This window comes from Ornithorhynchus anatinus, chromosome 16 (assembly GCF_004115215.2).
Source record: "Ornithorhynchus anatinus isolate Pmale09 chromosome 16, mOrnAna1.pri.v4, whole genome shotgun sequence".
Classification (NCBI taxonomy): domain Eukaryota; kingdom Metazoa; phylum Chordata; class Mammalia; order Monotremata; family Ornithorhynchidae; genus Ornithorhynchus; species Ornithorhynchus anatinus.
This window is the reverse complement of record NC_041743.1, coordinates 12,248,559-12,263,684: the sequence shown is the minus strand read 5'-3', so window position 1 is coordinate 12,263,684 and position 15,126 is coordinate 12,248,559. Positions and strand designations below refer to the sequence as shown.

General features: G+C 41.7%; 1 protein-coding gene across 2 annotated transcripts in view; it reads right to left on the bottom strand.

Annotated features, from left to right (window-relative positions):
- HMCN1 (hemicentin 1) overlaps positions 1 to 15,126 on the bottom strand; it is a 293,317-nt gene that overhangs the window by 170,944 nt on the left and 107,247 nt on the right. For both annotated transcript variants that reach the window (XM_029080708.1, XM_029080710.1), the window contains exons 10-11: positions 14,021 to 14,142; positions 8,559 to 8,834 (exon numbers count right to left, since the gene is read on the bottom strand). In XM_029080708.1, coding sequence (XP_028936541.1) covers positions 8,559 to 8,834; positions 14,021 to 14,142 — 398 coding nt within the window. The remainder of the gene's footprint in view (positions 1 to 8,558; positions 8,835 to 14,020; positions 14,143 to 15,126) is intronic.

Sequence of the window (15,126 nt, the reverse complement as noted above, 5' to 3'; positions counted from 1 at the left end):
GGTTTTTTTCATAATGGTATTTTTTAAGAGCTTTCTATGTGTCAAACAATGTTCTAAGCACTGAGGTAGGTACAAGCTCATTAGGCTGTACACTGTCCCGGTCCTGCATGGGCTCTCAGTCCATATAGGAGGAAGAACAGTTTCCTCCCAAATATAGATTCCAATGAAAAAGAAACAAAATGTCTCAAAAGATGAGGCAGAGTCCATTTCTTTTGGAGAAGCAGCGTGGCTCAGTGGAAAGAGCACGGGCTTGGGAGTCAGAGGTCATGGGTTCAAAATCTGGCTCCGCCACTTGTCAGCTGTGTGACCGTGGGCAAGTCACTTAACTTCTCTGTGCCTCAGTTACCTCATCTATAAAATGGGAATTTAGACTGTGAGCCTCACGTGGGACAACCTGATTACCTTCTATTTACCCCAGCGCTTAGAACAGTGCTCTTAACATAGTAAGCGCTTAACAAATACCAACATAATTATTAGTAGTAGTAGTTCTGTTCCCTAGTTTTCCTCTGGTCTCCTTTCTGAAGCTACGTAGACCTGCTCTAATTGATTTTAGGGCTTAGCGTATGTACCAGCTCTGCATCATCATCAAAAATTAGTTATTAAATATTTCCAGGACTCAGAGTACTGGCCGAAGTAATAACAATAAGTAGTAATCATGATATTTATTAAGCACTTACTATATGCTAAATGGTAGGGAAGGCACGCCATAAAATCCTGACATCAGACACAGTCACTGTCCCACTCTATTTATCCCTATTTTAGAGAGGAGTAGACTGAGGCCCAAAAAGGTTAAGTGATTTGCCCAAGGTCACAGAACAGGCCAGTGGCAGAGCTGGGCCTGAAGCCCATGTTTCCTGACTCCCAGACCCATGTTTTTTCCACTAGGCCATGGTGCTTCCCTTATTAAATGACTGAATTGGAATCCTACTGTCAAAACACTAAAGATAACCACCACAGAAAACCATTATTTTTGGAAAGAAATTGATTTGGTAGAACAGGGCAAAGATTCCAGGCTGGTGCCTCGCGAAGGAGAAGGAAATGTATTCGGTTTCACTACTTTCTATCGAATTCCAGTGTCTGAATTCCGACTGTATTAGGGTTTCAGCTTCCAACAAGCTTGTAGACTCATTTTAGTTTTTAAGGCATAAGAGTCCTCGCTGGGAGCAACCATTTTATTAAACATTTCTACAAACTTCAATGAATCTGACTATGCTACCGTGTGGAGTGTGGAGTGGAAGGAAGTAACTCAGCCTAGTATAGTCAGCTGCCAGAGTTCCTCTTTAGGGATGATTTTCCCACATGTAAATGGAAAGAAGAATTGTGTCTTTTTTTGTTTAATCAGCCTACAACATTATACAGCATCCATACCCCTTGGAAGCCTCTGGCACCAAATAGTGTACTTAATATACACGTCTGTGCTTTGGGTTTGAAAAAAATGTTCCTAATAATGAGTTTTTGTCCATGTGGATGGTTAAAGCAGAAAAGACCATCATTTCCTCCTGTATTGTTAAATATAGAGATTCTTCTTCACTCCACCACATTTGTTTTTTTACTCTGGCCCCATTTTTATCATCTGTTGTCCCGTTACCAGACTGTTAGCTAGTTGTGGGCAGAGAACGTGCCGGCCAGCTCTGTTGTATCCTCCCAAGCACTTAGAATAGTACTGTGCACACAGTCAGGATCGATAAATATCAATTCATTGACTGATATTTTGGCTTCTGCCTCCAGGCATCACAATCTTCCCACAGACTCTGTTCTAAAAAAGCCCCTCTCTCATTCAACTCAATACATAGATGACTACCACCAATCGATCAGTCAATGGTATCTGAATGCTAACTATGTGCAGAGAGAGCACTATATGAAGCACTCGGGAGAACATAATGCAGTTGGTAGACATGGTCCTGGCTCTCAAGGAGTCTACTGGCTAACAGAGGGGACTACCGTTTTAAGGCTTAGTCCAGAGCAATCAGGGACTGGTCCAATTTATTTTACAAATAAAGGACATCGGTTATTCCTGTCCTCAATATTCCTATGCATACGGAATATTCAAATCCCTCTAGATGGGAAGTTTCGTTGTGGGCAGGGAACATGTCTACCGACTCTGTTATATTGTACTCTCCCAAGCACTTAGTACAACCTCTGCAAACGATAAGCACTCAGTAAGTATGACCGATATGCTTATTTTTCTTTACTAACATGTATAGCTACACATTCAGTCTTGCTACTGAGAGAAACCAAACCGATACCAAACACTTGGTAGAGTGCCTAGCAGTTAGGTGTTCAATAAATTTCACTGATTAATTGAATAGTATTTATTGAGCAACTACTATGTGGAGAGGCCCGTAGTAGGTGCTAAGAAGCATAATCCCTACTGCCCTTGAGGAGCTTATCATCTTCAAGCAATTAAACCACCCTTGGTTCTAAACCAGTTATTTGGAGCCAGCAGGTCACCCTTCACCTAATGAATCTAAATAAAACTTCCACCCAGAAAACCGAAGGTCAGAGCGGCCGTATTTCTCCAGTAACAACAACGACATACCAGAATGTAAGAAGTGAAGGAGCATTTCTGAATCCGGTGAGTAAAGGTATTTCATAAGCAAATTCCTCGGTTGATTAAGGTTATTTCATTCTCCCTTGCTTCCCATTAGTATAATTTAAGCAAAGGCTTTTAAAATCTGAAAACTTTTGAAATAACTTCTCACTCAGACTACAAAAAATTATAGACTTTCCTTGCAGTCTAAAACCCAAATTTTCTGGGAACCATTCCGCAATTCTTTTTCGCTTGGAACAATCTTGCCTCTTCTCGCTAGCTCTACATGCGCCATCAGCAGGAGTTACTACATAAGAAATTTTTGGAAGATAGGGGTTATCGGATTTGTGAATAATTTCTCAGCATTTCTGTTAAATAACAGACACCTCTGGAATGGCTCCTTTAGAGACTTCTGACCCTTCCTCCAAACATCTGTATTTTCTTTCTTAGAGGCTAACTTCAAAAAGAAATGTAAAGACTATCATTGAGACTGCTGTGATTTCTAATTAGTAGCCATGCACCACCCTAACAGATGTGTACCTACTCATTTTCACAAGGCACGTTGACTCGAGGTCCCAAATAAGATTAACTTTGCTATGTTTCCTGTTCTGAAGAGAGAGATAAGAGACTCTAGCTAATTAATAACTTTAAAATATGGAGTCAAGGGGAGGGGGAAGAGGAAAGCAAAGTTCACAATTGCATCAGTTGTTAAACTTAGAACAATTTAGGACGAACAAACATACTCCCCAGGGTTTTCCCCTAATTTTCAACCCTCCATTCCTCTTCCTCGAAGAAAATGACACAGGGGTTTACTTTCTTTTCGCCTTGGGTGTGTTCAGTCCTTAGGCAATGACTTCATTTAATCTACGCTACTAATTAAATCAAACGACAGGAGTTTCATCTATTCAGCTGTTGCTGTGCTCCCGCAATGAATTCTCCCTGTTTCCAACTTCTCCTTTCTGACCACTTTTCAAGAAGTCACAGTGGGTTATCACAGCCATAGTCATGGATGGTAACTGCCTAATAGATCAGCAAGTGGCAAGCCACAGCAATGGGTCCAGTATTCACCGGCAAGAAAAGTGAGTTTTTAAAAGGAGAAGCAATTGAGTTGAAATAGAGGGAGGTGGAGGAGAGGGCGAGAGGAACTGAAGGTGGGAGGCAAAATAGAGAATAGGGAAAGAGGGGGAATTAACTGATATGCACTGGAAGCAACTGAATTTCATAATTTAGATGGCTCTCAGAAAGGGGTGGTGTCCTTATAAAGTGCCATTTGAGATCTATATTTTGTACCTATTTCTCCCCCTTTTACTAGAAGGTCTCTAGTTCTAACAGATGGGAATTCCTCCTTTAGTAAATTTTTCGAATAAAGAAAAAAAGAAAGCAAAGTCAAGATCCAGTCCATCTTCCTTCTGTGAGACAAACTTAAATCTTCTGATACATTTCAGAGTCCAAGGACCTCTAAGACTGAACACCAAGTTCCCTGGGAATCATTTTTGAGTGTTTAACAGTTCATACTCTAAGGGAAGCACTCTTTTATATCTAAACTAAATATGATCTCAAGCACCACTTTAAATATATATTTCTTCATTTTTTGTCCATAGTAGAGATGAACAGGGGCTAGTCTTTATCATCATCTATATAGTCTTTATGTTTGAATTTCAGTGGGCATTGCCATATCCTTTTGTGATGACTAAATAATCCAAACTCCTAGATCTTCGCATCATACCGTCTCTTTTTAAACACTTTGACTATTCTTGTTGCTCTTCAATGGAAAGAATCATTCCTGCCATACCAAACATCTGACTTCTTTGACTAAAAGACAATATAAATCAATACAAACATGATAACTATTTTACTAGGCAGAGTTTGGACAGTGTTAATAAAAGAACCTGATTCTTTCCAGTCTAGTCCGAGAGGAGTACGTAGGGTCATTTAGTGCATGAAACTATCACTTTAGCTCTCAGACGATAAATTTGCCAATATATACCTTGCATTCATGCGTTCATTCAACTGTATTTATTTAGCACTTACTGTGTGCAGAGCACTGTAGTAAGTGATTGGGAAAGTACAATACAACAATAAACAGACACACTCCCTGCCCACAATGAGCTTAGAGTCTAGAGGGGGGAGAATTCTCTAGTTTTATGAGGAGAAAGCATATCTAGAGCTCACATTTTCATCTTCCAAGATAAACTTCCTTAAAATCCAAGACCTGGAAACAGCATCACAAAAAACTCAAAGGGCTCTCACCACACATTACTTTAACTTTGGAATATATAGGCCAACAGTAGCCAAGATTGAATGCAGAATTTCAATTCTTAGGCTGACTCAACCTTGAACTCTGAGCAACCAAAATGGATAACAGATAAAGTTTTTACCCCAAACTTGGAGTTGGGAGGTGTGAATTTTAATTTCATCCTTGGAATTCTGTTCAAAATCTGAGCCCACTACATAGGAATGTATTCAGTAGATACCGCATCTATTATTAACTGAAAAGAGTAAACTGGCTTATTTCAACTCAAGAAAAGGAAAACTTGAAATACCATTACTTTGGAGGATGAAAAATTGGTGAAAGGACTTAAAAATGAAAATCAATCTCGGCTGCTCAAATACAGATGTGATCAATAAGAATGCTATTCATTAAACAGCCTACAACCTTGCCGTTCTGAAAGTCTGAAAATTAAGGAAAGAAAGAACTGAAAAAAAAGAATTTGAGGTTATTTCTCTTTCCCTCTTTTTGGAAAATTAATCCCTAAAATACCTAATTTAGAAATCTACATCATCATAATGACCAGAATATTATTCAAACCTCAAGACTTCGCATACGAATTCCTGAAAAGTCTAAAACCACAATTTGGAAAACTGAATTGCATTATACTATTAAATTTTTTAAATGCGTATTGGATGAAAGAAAAACGTCCGGGGGTGAACGCTGTTGGACACTGGAAACAGGAAGGGTTTGCGAAATGTCCTTCCTGGAGGTCTTTAAAAATAGTCCAGAGATAACTTTACTTCAGGTCCAGGACAAAGTAGGGACGTCCTGTCTGACCACTTCAGGATCTTGCCAGTCCTATCCTTCTGTGATTTCAATTTACGTTCCTTATTTTCAATTGCCAAGCCCATATCATTTTTCTCCGTCATTTCAATTTTCTAATTATTAAGCCACAGAGGCCTCCAGATGATCAATTCATATTATTAATACACTACCCTCCTACTGCAAATTCAGCCCTCCCACCTCTCCTAAACACTCAGGTATTCACTCCCCCCCTTTCCCCTGGCACTTTCAAGCATATTTTTAATTGACATTACTTCCCTCTACTTGAGCAGGGTTGTCAGCAAATTCTATTGTATTCTTCCAAGTGCTCAGTACAGTGTTCTGCACACAGTAAGGGCTCAATACCACTGACTGAGTTCTCAAAATATGCTATTAGTATATACTATATTACTAGGATCCATGGCCTCTGAAATTCACTAACTGCAGTCGCAGCCCCATATGTAGACTAAAGAAGTCAGACTCGAAATAGAATAATGATCTACAGCTCAGTATATTACTTCACCAAATACCTAGCTTTGCAACAGAGCACTCAGCCATGAAATGATATGTTCATGTGGCCACAAATTACCAACGGCCTCTCATTTTCAACTAGACTGAGCCATAAATTCTGGAATATATTTTCTGTTGGTTAAGATACCATGTATTTATTTCTTCATCAGATTTTTCTCCCCCAGCTTGGAACCAAAGAGACAAGCAATCAAAAGGGTGCATCAAAACAGATTCTCATTACTAGCAAACTCAGGAACTGGCTAATAACAGTGTAATCTACCAAAATATACTTTGAAATCATACACCATCTTTCTCCCAAAACTCCTGACATCCTTGGTGTTCCTCAACCGACAATAAATAATGGAGTTATTAATAATGAATAATATTAAGTGTTAGAAAAGAGAATTAATATAATTAGGGTATCTGTAACAAAAGGCATGCTAATGTCCTGAAAGCACAATCCCAAAAGAGAAAGTGCAACAATTTATTTTTCGCTCAGGGAGAAGAGAAGGCCTTCACTCTAATTTTTCAGACACCAACTGACGCAGGAAAGAGACAAGAAGGAAAGCAGGAGGGGTCATTAGGAAGGCCGGTCATGGAGCCAGGAATCTAACTCAAGATTTGACTGGATTTTATAGTGGGTAAAGTTTTCCCTCAGTCTGAAACGATCACATCTGCACCACCAGCATCCTTGTAGTTCTAACAGCTCAAGTATCTGCTCAAATTGAACGACACATTCATATAAGAACTGTTCCATTTGGAAATCAAGCATCCCATCAGCGATCCCATTTTTTCAACCACTAACCCACAGATCGGACCACCAGAAGACAATAATATGACCAAGGGAAAAACGCGACTCAGAATACTATGGCTACGGTGAAGGATCCCAATTCTCACTCAACTTTAGAAACCCACGAGCACTGTTCAAAGAGCAGGCTCTCAGACTCAAACGAAGGTTGGGTCTCTCCAGTGAGATTGGACCAAACTGTTTTGAAGAAGCGTTTAGTACAGTGCTAAGCGCTTAGTACAGTGTTCTGCACACAGTAAGCGCTCAATAAATACGACTGAATGAATGATCTTAGGAATCTTTGAAAGATGCCAGCAATTTGAGAACCAAATGGCAATTCCCAACTTTTTGATGCAAATTAAATATTTGGCTGTGACTGGGACAAAGCCCTTCATTTTCTCTGTGAAACTTTAACCACACTTTGCTTATTGTTTTAAGTCTCCTAGCTGACCTACTGACATTTGAACAAAAATGCAATACACAACCTGTATTCTGTATCTCATCTTGGATAGCTTCGGATAGAATGACTTCTTTTAATGGTATTTGTTAAGTGTTTGCTCTGTGTCGTACCGGACAAAGCACTGGGGTAGATACGAGCTAATCATGTCGGACACAGTCCACGTGGACCTCACTGTTTCTCACATTTTTTTTAGGCATGATAAATTTCAGCCACTCAGGTATTTAGTCTAAAACCACCTAAGGAAGCATAATAATGTAATTTAAGGCCTAATTTGCCATTAAATTGCACTTCACGGAATTCTCATCTTTGTGCAAATACAATAAAAAGTTTGCACGGTGCCTTAATAGGCAAATTCTCAAGTTGAAATAAATTTAATAAAAGGTTGATACAAAATGGAAATATATTAGTTATGCCAAAGGTTTAACTGGAGAAGGGTACTGACAACATGAGAACAGGGGGTGCAATTTTCAAACAGCAAATCATTTAAGAAGCAGCGTGATCTAGTGGAAAAAACACCAGGCTGTAAATCAGGAGACCTGGGTTCTGATCCCAGCTCTGCCACTTGCCTGCTGTGCGACCTGGGGCAAGGCACTTAACTACTTTGTGCCTCAAATTCCTAATCTGTAAAATGGATATTAAATCTTATTCTCTCCTACTTAGACTGTGAGTCCCATGCACGACAGGGACTGTGTCCAACCTAAGTAATTTGCATCTACTCCAGCGTTTAGTGTCGTGATCCCCTTAGATGTGAGCTCCAAGTGGGATGGAGACTATATCCAATCTGATTATCCTGGATCTATCACAGAGCATAGTACAGTGCGCCACACAAATACCACTATTTATTATTATTATTATCGATTCACCAACTCACTGATTTTTGATCTTCAGAGGAGATGCATGCACTGAAAATATCAAAGCAGCTCACAGGAAGCTTCACTGATGCTCTACGCCACAGGGAATTGTAATGAAATGTGATGCCATACATTCCGTAACATCTCAAGAGCTTCCTCTGATACGTGATAGAGGTCGGCATCCTGTTTGGCTGACTGAAGGGCACGAAATGGAGGGAACAGAAAGAGCCAACCTTCTTCCACTCAAAACTTCAGAGCCCTCCCTCTGGCCCACCAAACATTTTGAAGAGAGGTGACAGCAAGCAGAAAAAGGCACGATATTGACTGACGGAAGAGAACGAAGGAAGAAATACGGGCAGCTGTTCACCCCGTTCTCAGCCCGGTACCTTGCACTGTGAGGAAGACAGAAGCAGAAGTCGCTCCGCCCGCGTTTGAAGCTGTACAACTGTATTCTCCAGCGTCTGTGACCTTCACAGCGTTTATCTCCAGAGAAAGGTTGCTCATCGTCCTTACGCGGGCCGGATCCAACAGCCTGGTATCCCAGGCGTTTCTCTGCCAAGTAATATTATAACGCACGGTGCTTGTGGGTAGGCAGGTCAACACTACTCTCTCTCCAGGAGATACCGTCACGTTATTAGGCACCTGGATGACAGGAGGAGGCTCTGGGGGGAAACAAGAGGCAGAAAACAGGGACTCAAGAGTCACATAACATCTCAGCATCTAGACGATAAATAAGACAAAAGATAAATGAATTAAGAAGCAGCATGGCCTAGAGGATAGAGCACGGGTCTGGGTTCTAATCTCCTTCTGCCACTGATCGAGAAGCAGCGTGGCTCAGTGGAAAGAGCCCGGGCCTGGGAGTCAGAACTCATGGGTTTGAATCCCAGCTCCGCCACTTGCCAGCTGTGTGACTTTGGGCCAGTCAGTTAACTTCTCTGTGCCTCAGTGACCTCATCTGTAAAATGGGGATTAACTGTGAGCCTCACGTGAGACAACCTGATTACCCTGTATCTCCCCCAGTGCTTAGAACAGTGCTCTGCACATAGTAAGCGCTTAACAAATACCAACATTATTGTCTGCTGGTGACCTTGGGTAAGTCATTTCACTTCTCTGGGCCTCAGTTCCCTCATCTGTAAAATGGTTAAGATGTGAGCCCTGTGTGGGAAAGGGACCCTGTTCAACCTGATTAACTTGTATCTCTCTCAGTGCTTACTATAGTTCAGGAGCATAGCAAGGGCTTAACAAATACAATAAAAAATAAATAAAACTCATCTAGCCCTTGAAACACCATGGTTTCCTTCTCTTCAGACAAGCTATTCCATAAAAGTAGGAGGGAAACTTGATCAAGTGGGGAGATCATTAAAGAGGATCCTTTGAGAATCAGTGGAGAAACCAAAAAGTAATCCGAATTATTCTCCCTAAATGGCTGTTATATGATATCTGGTGATTTCAACAGATAGTTTTTAGGAAACTTTCAAGATGACATCAGAAGCAGTGTGGGCTAATGCTCTAGTGGAAAGACCATGGGCCTGGGAAAGGGGAGACTTGGGTTCTAATCCCGGCTCCACCACTTGTCTGCTCTGTGACTTTGGGCAAGTCACTTCACTTCTCTTTGCCTCAGTTACCTTCTCTGTAAACTGGGGATTAAGACTGTGAGCCCCATGTGGGACAAGGACTGTGTCCAACCAGATTCGTTTGTATCTACCCCAGTATTTAGAGCAGTGCCTGACATATAGTAACTGCGTAAATACTATTTTTTAAAGCCATTTGCAACGTAAGACACATTTTTTAAAGCCATTTTTTCAGGAAGCGTCTCCACAACTAAAATCACTGTGCAGCAGAGAGTGTTCCAGAAATGGAGTAAAAACCGTTTCCTGTCAATGACATTCTGGAATGGCATCTGCACTCCTTAGAGGAGTATCTAAAGATGATGGTGGGGCAAGCCACTTAACTTTTCGGCCCCTCAGTCTTCTCCTCTGTAAAAGCAAGATTAAATACCTGTTCTCTCTCCCCCTTCAGCTGGGAGCCCCATATAGGACAGGAACTTTATCTGGTCTGTTTCAATCACAGCTTTTAGCAGAATTTGGGGCAAAAAAATGCACACCTAACAAATGCCACATAATTATTACTATTATTCAAAATTAACCTTAAACAAAATTAAAATTATTAGGGTATCTGTTGTACTCACTCATCCACAATGGGGAAAATGAGGATTTTGGTAGACTACAGCTGGGTACATAAAATACTTGAAAGGCATTATGGTTCTTTAGCTTCTCAACAGGGATCTTTCAGATCCTTTCTTGTCAAAGGGGTCTCTTACAGGGCATCTATAATTTCTCCCAGTCACAAAAGACTAGGGCAGAAGGTGTTGGGGAGACGATGATATGGAAACTCTGGAGGGCGGCTTGGTCTTATTTTGTTATGTCTCGAGCACGTATTTTAACCTCAAACTGGGTTTTCTGAAGTTTTTCATTCTTTCATGCTGTGGCCACCTTTTCATCTCTGCAGCCATGCCTGGATGATATTTTGAAATAACTTCTGCATTTGCAACCTCTCAAATAACAACATGAGATGTGGTATTATGAGAAACGGTACTCAAACCTTTGAGCGTAACATCTCTTTGAGGAACGAAAAGTCTCATTAAAAAACTCAGGTGATATTTTATTAGGAAGTTTATTAGGATTTTATCTAATCACATTTGGAATTGTTTGCGAGAAATGAATATACTCATTGACTTCAAAAACTGAATGGAAGAATGAGGATTCTGTGGTTAAGTAAAAAGGGGGGAACTGTGGCTTGAAAATGCATTCATTTCCCCACCAGATCTAAAAAAGTTACACACGGAGTTTGGATACAGAGGATAATCTTTTCTTAAAATCTGGTGACCTAGCTCGTTGGGCATGGAGTGTGTCTGTTTATCGTTACAGTGTACTCTCCCAAGTGTTTAGTTCAGTGCTTTGCACATAGCAAGCGCTCAGAAAATATGATTGACCGACTAGATCATGTGCCATCATCATCACAAAGCATATATCGTGTTCTTTGCTCCAAAGGTATGTCCCTCTACCAGGGGATCGGACTACCAGGCCTCCAGAACCCCCATGGATTTGACTCCAGATGTCAGGAACATAACAATCAGCGTATCCGCAGCAAGAGCCTGTGGAAAGTGGGTCTGGGTGAGTTTCCCGGATAACTGTCGGAGATGCCCAAGCCTGCCACCAAATAGTATTTCCGGCAGGGAGGAGTGGGCAGGGTCGGGAGTCTCTCCCGTCTCGTAATTACCGTACAGGGTTCTGCGGCGCCTCTATCTTCCGCCAAGCCCGGACTGTTCCACTAATGCGCAGCTACCTGAGCCTCAGCTTAGAATGGAAACACAGCAGGACCTGAGCGGAATCTTGGGAGCCAGCCTGGGGGTGACCATTTCCACGGCCCTAGAGGCTCAGTGACCAAGAACCACAGCAAAATGGTCTGACAACCTGGCAAGGTCAGGGATTCATTCATTTCCATCACCGAAGGCCTCATCACCCCACCAGCCACCTTCAGCACTTATGTATATAACAACCCATATACTCTACTTATTTATTCCCTTCCTTTTTTCATCTTTCCATATTCTTCTTCTCTGTGGTATCTTAGTTCTTCCCCCTACTCTGACCGTTTGTAAATAATTTGCACCGCCCTGTCTTCCCTATCAGAATAGAAGCATCTTGAGGACAGAAGCGGTGTCTTCCAATTCTATAATATTAATAATAATAATGTTGGTATTTGTTAAGCGCTTACTATGTGCAGAGCACTGTTCTAAGTGCTGGGGTAGATACAGGGTAATAGGTGGTCCCACGTGGGGCTCACAGTCTTAAGACTGGGGAGAAGCAGCGTGGCTCAGTGGAAAGAGCCTGGGCTTCAGAGTCAGAGGTCATGAGTTCCACTCCCGGCTCTGCCACTTGTCAGCTGTGTGACTGTGGGCGAGTCACTTCACTTCTCTGTGCCTCAGTTCCCTCATCTGTAAAATAGGGATTAAAAGCGTGTGAGCCCCATGTGGGACAACCTGTTTACCCTGTATCTCCCCCAACGCTTAGAACAGTGCTCGGCACCTCGTAAGCGCTTAACAAATGCTAACATTATTAATCCCCATTTTACAGATGAGGTAACTGAGGCACAGAGAAGTGAAGTGACTTGCCCACAGTCACACAGCTGACAAGTGGCGGAGTCGGAATTCAAACCCATGACCAACTCCCAACTATATCCCAATTATTCTCCCAGTTCTGGGATAATATTCTCCCAACTCCCGAGTACAGTGCTCTTCACCCAGTAGGTGCTCAATAAATGTTATTGTTTCACTCGCTGCCTAACCACTGTCCTAAATGATGTTCACAGCATAAACAGACATCATCTCTGCCCTGCCGAAACTTAACAGTCCTGCAAAATTCAAGCCATGCCAGGGAAATCTAGCCATATCCCGGCGATGAACACATCAATCAATGATATTGAGTGAGCACTTGCTGCGTGCAGAGCACCGTACTGACCGCTGAAGTACACAGCATGAGCTAGTCATGGATGGACAGACACTACGGAGACATACGTGTGAAACAGAGTCGGGTGTTCTCTCTACCCCGGTTACTTCTGCCAAGATGTCTGAATCAACTATTTTCAACCGCTTCACTCCTGTCTCTTCTTAAAATTAATATTGCTGGGAAAAACAAGATCTCAAGTGTTTGTTTTCTCTGCAGTTGAAGAATGTTGATACACATCCAGTGCTTCCATAATTACGGCACTTGAAAAAAATGAATACTCCATGGTGTATGTCAACTTGTTAAAGTGCAAATTCTTTAAAGGATAAACTATTTTTCTCAGGGCTAGAGAATTAAAATCAGCTTCTTACAGAATATAAAACATATCCCCTTATTTATACATTCCAAGATTGTAGTTCTAAAGAGATTAATAGCCGCCCCCCCCCCCGCAAAAAATCTAGATTTATAAACACATCCTGTATATGTTATGCTTTTTTGTCTTAATTGCCCTAAAACTTTTATGTATAAACAAAATAGATGCAAGGATTATTATCTTTTCCCCAGCAACAGTGATACAACAAGGGAGAGGGTGAGATCTGTCCACAGTTTAACAGCGCATTGAGATGCTGTCAAACATTTTCATTTATTGAGTACATACCCTGTGCAGAGCACTGTATTAGGTGCTTCGGAGAGTACGCCGGCACGATCCCTGCCCTTAAAGAGCCAACAACCTAGCAGGACCTGATATTAAGCGGAAGATAATGACAACGGAACACAGTGTTCTAAGAAAATGAGGTTCCAGTTCTAAATGGCCACAATCCTGATCCGGTCACCAGTGGCCTTGAGGTTCATAGTAGCACAGGCTCTGTCCGACTTTTGTAGGGAGTCAAGGGCTCTGTACTGCTACTGTCCTGGGGTTTGTGGATTCTAAAACACTTGGGTGCCTGGAGATTTGTTTTCGGTTTTTTTGATCACAACAGAACCAGTGCTATGTAAACACAAAGCCATTATCTTTATCACCTCTCTCTTCCTGTTTCAGAAGGACCAGTGTGGATGCAAACAACTGCCTACTTTCTTTTAGAGACTTAAATCGGGGCAGCTTCAAGAGAGCCATCATATTTTACATCTCAGTACTCTCCGAGGAAATCTCTTTTGTTAAACTGTTATTGTTTCATTGGAGAGCGCCCTGTGTTAGATAATGCATCGCTAAAGGATCTGAGTGGTTGTCTGGTAGACTGTTTCCACAATAATATGGGTTGACAGTGCCAAAAAAAAAATTTTTTTAAAAAAAGGAAAGGAAAATAATATCAACACAGGGTCTCTGAGGCAGAGGAAGCGGTACTGACCTGATACATCAAAAAAGGTCTCTGCACGTCCAGTTCCAGCGCTGCTAATCGCAAGGCATTCATAGTTACCCTCATCAGACAAAGTGACTTTGTCAATCTCCCAGTTCACGCTACCAGACTCTCTGCAAAACAAATTAGAAACCCGATAACTGGAAACAGAGCCCAAATGGAACGGCAGCAAGGCTACTATTTCATAAAAAGCCTACACGGCCAAGAAAGACATGCTTATACAGTTCTAATAAAAGTTAATAAAAACTTCACAGGCCGATTAAATGGGGAGGGCCCTTCTGAGGATTTGATTCATGACACGCGATTAGAAAGTTTAACTTTCAGGAAAAGTTACGAAAACGATCAAGACAATTCAAAAGAATTACCGAACATTTCTTAAAACAGCTGTGCATTTAACCTTCACGATTAGGAATAATTACTTGTTCTGTACAACTGTCTTCTGGAAATTAGAATAAGTACATCTATACCATTTGGTAAAGATTCCATGAGGTCATTCTTTCCTCTCACCTTGTACCTATCCCTCCCCCAAATTGTTTGCACACTTCGACCATGTGCTCATCTGGAATCGCTATTAGCAATACAAATGCTTCACTGGATGAGAATTTAGCCTTTGACATAAATTCCACATCTCCTTGTAGAGAAGCAGCATGGCCTAGTGGAAAGAGCAAAGATCTGGGAACCAGAGGACCTAAATTCTAATCCCTGCTCCGTCAGGTGTCTGCCTTGTGACCTTGAGAAAGTCGCTTCACTTGTCTATGACTCAGTTACCTCATCTGGAAAATGGGGATTCGCAACCTCTTCTCTCTCTCCTACTTAGACTGTGTGCCCCACGTGAGACCTGTTTATCTCCGTTTTTGATCCAATGCTCAGCACATAGTAAATGCTCAAGAAGCAGCGTGGCTCAGCGGAAAGAGCCCGGGCTTTGGAGTCAGAGGTCATGGGTTCGAATCCCCGCTCGGCCACTTGTCAGCTGTGTGACTTTGGGCAAGTCACTCAACTTCTCGGTGCCTCAGTTACCTCATCTGTAAAATGGGGATTAAGATTGTGAGCCCCAAGTGGGACAACCTGATTCCCCTGTGTCTACTCCAGCGCTTAGA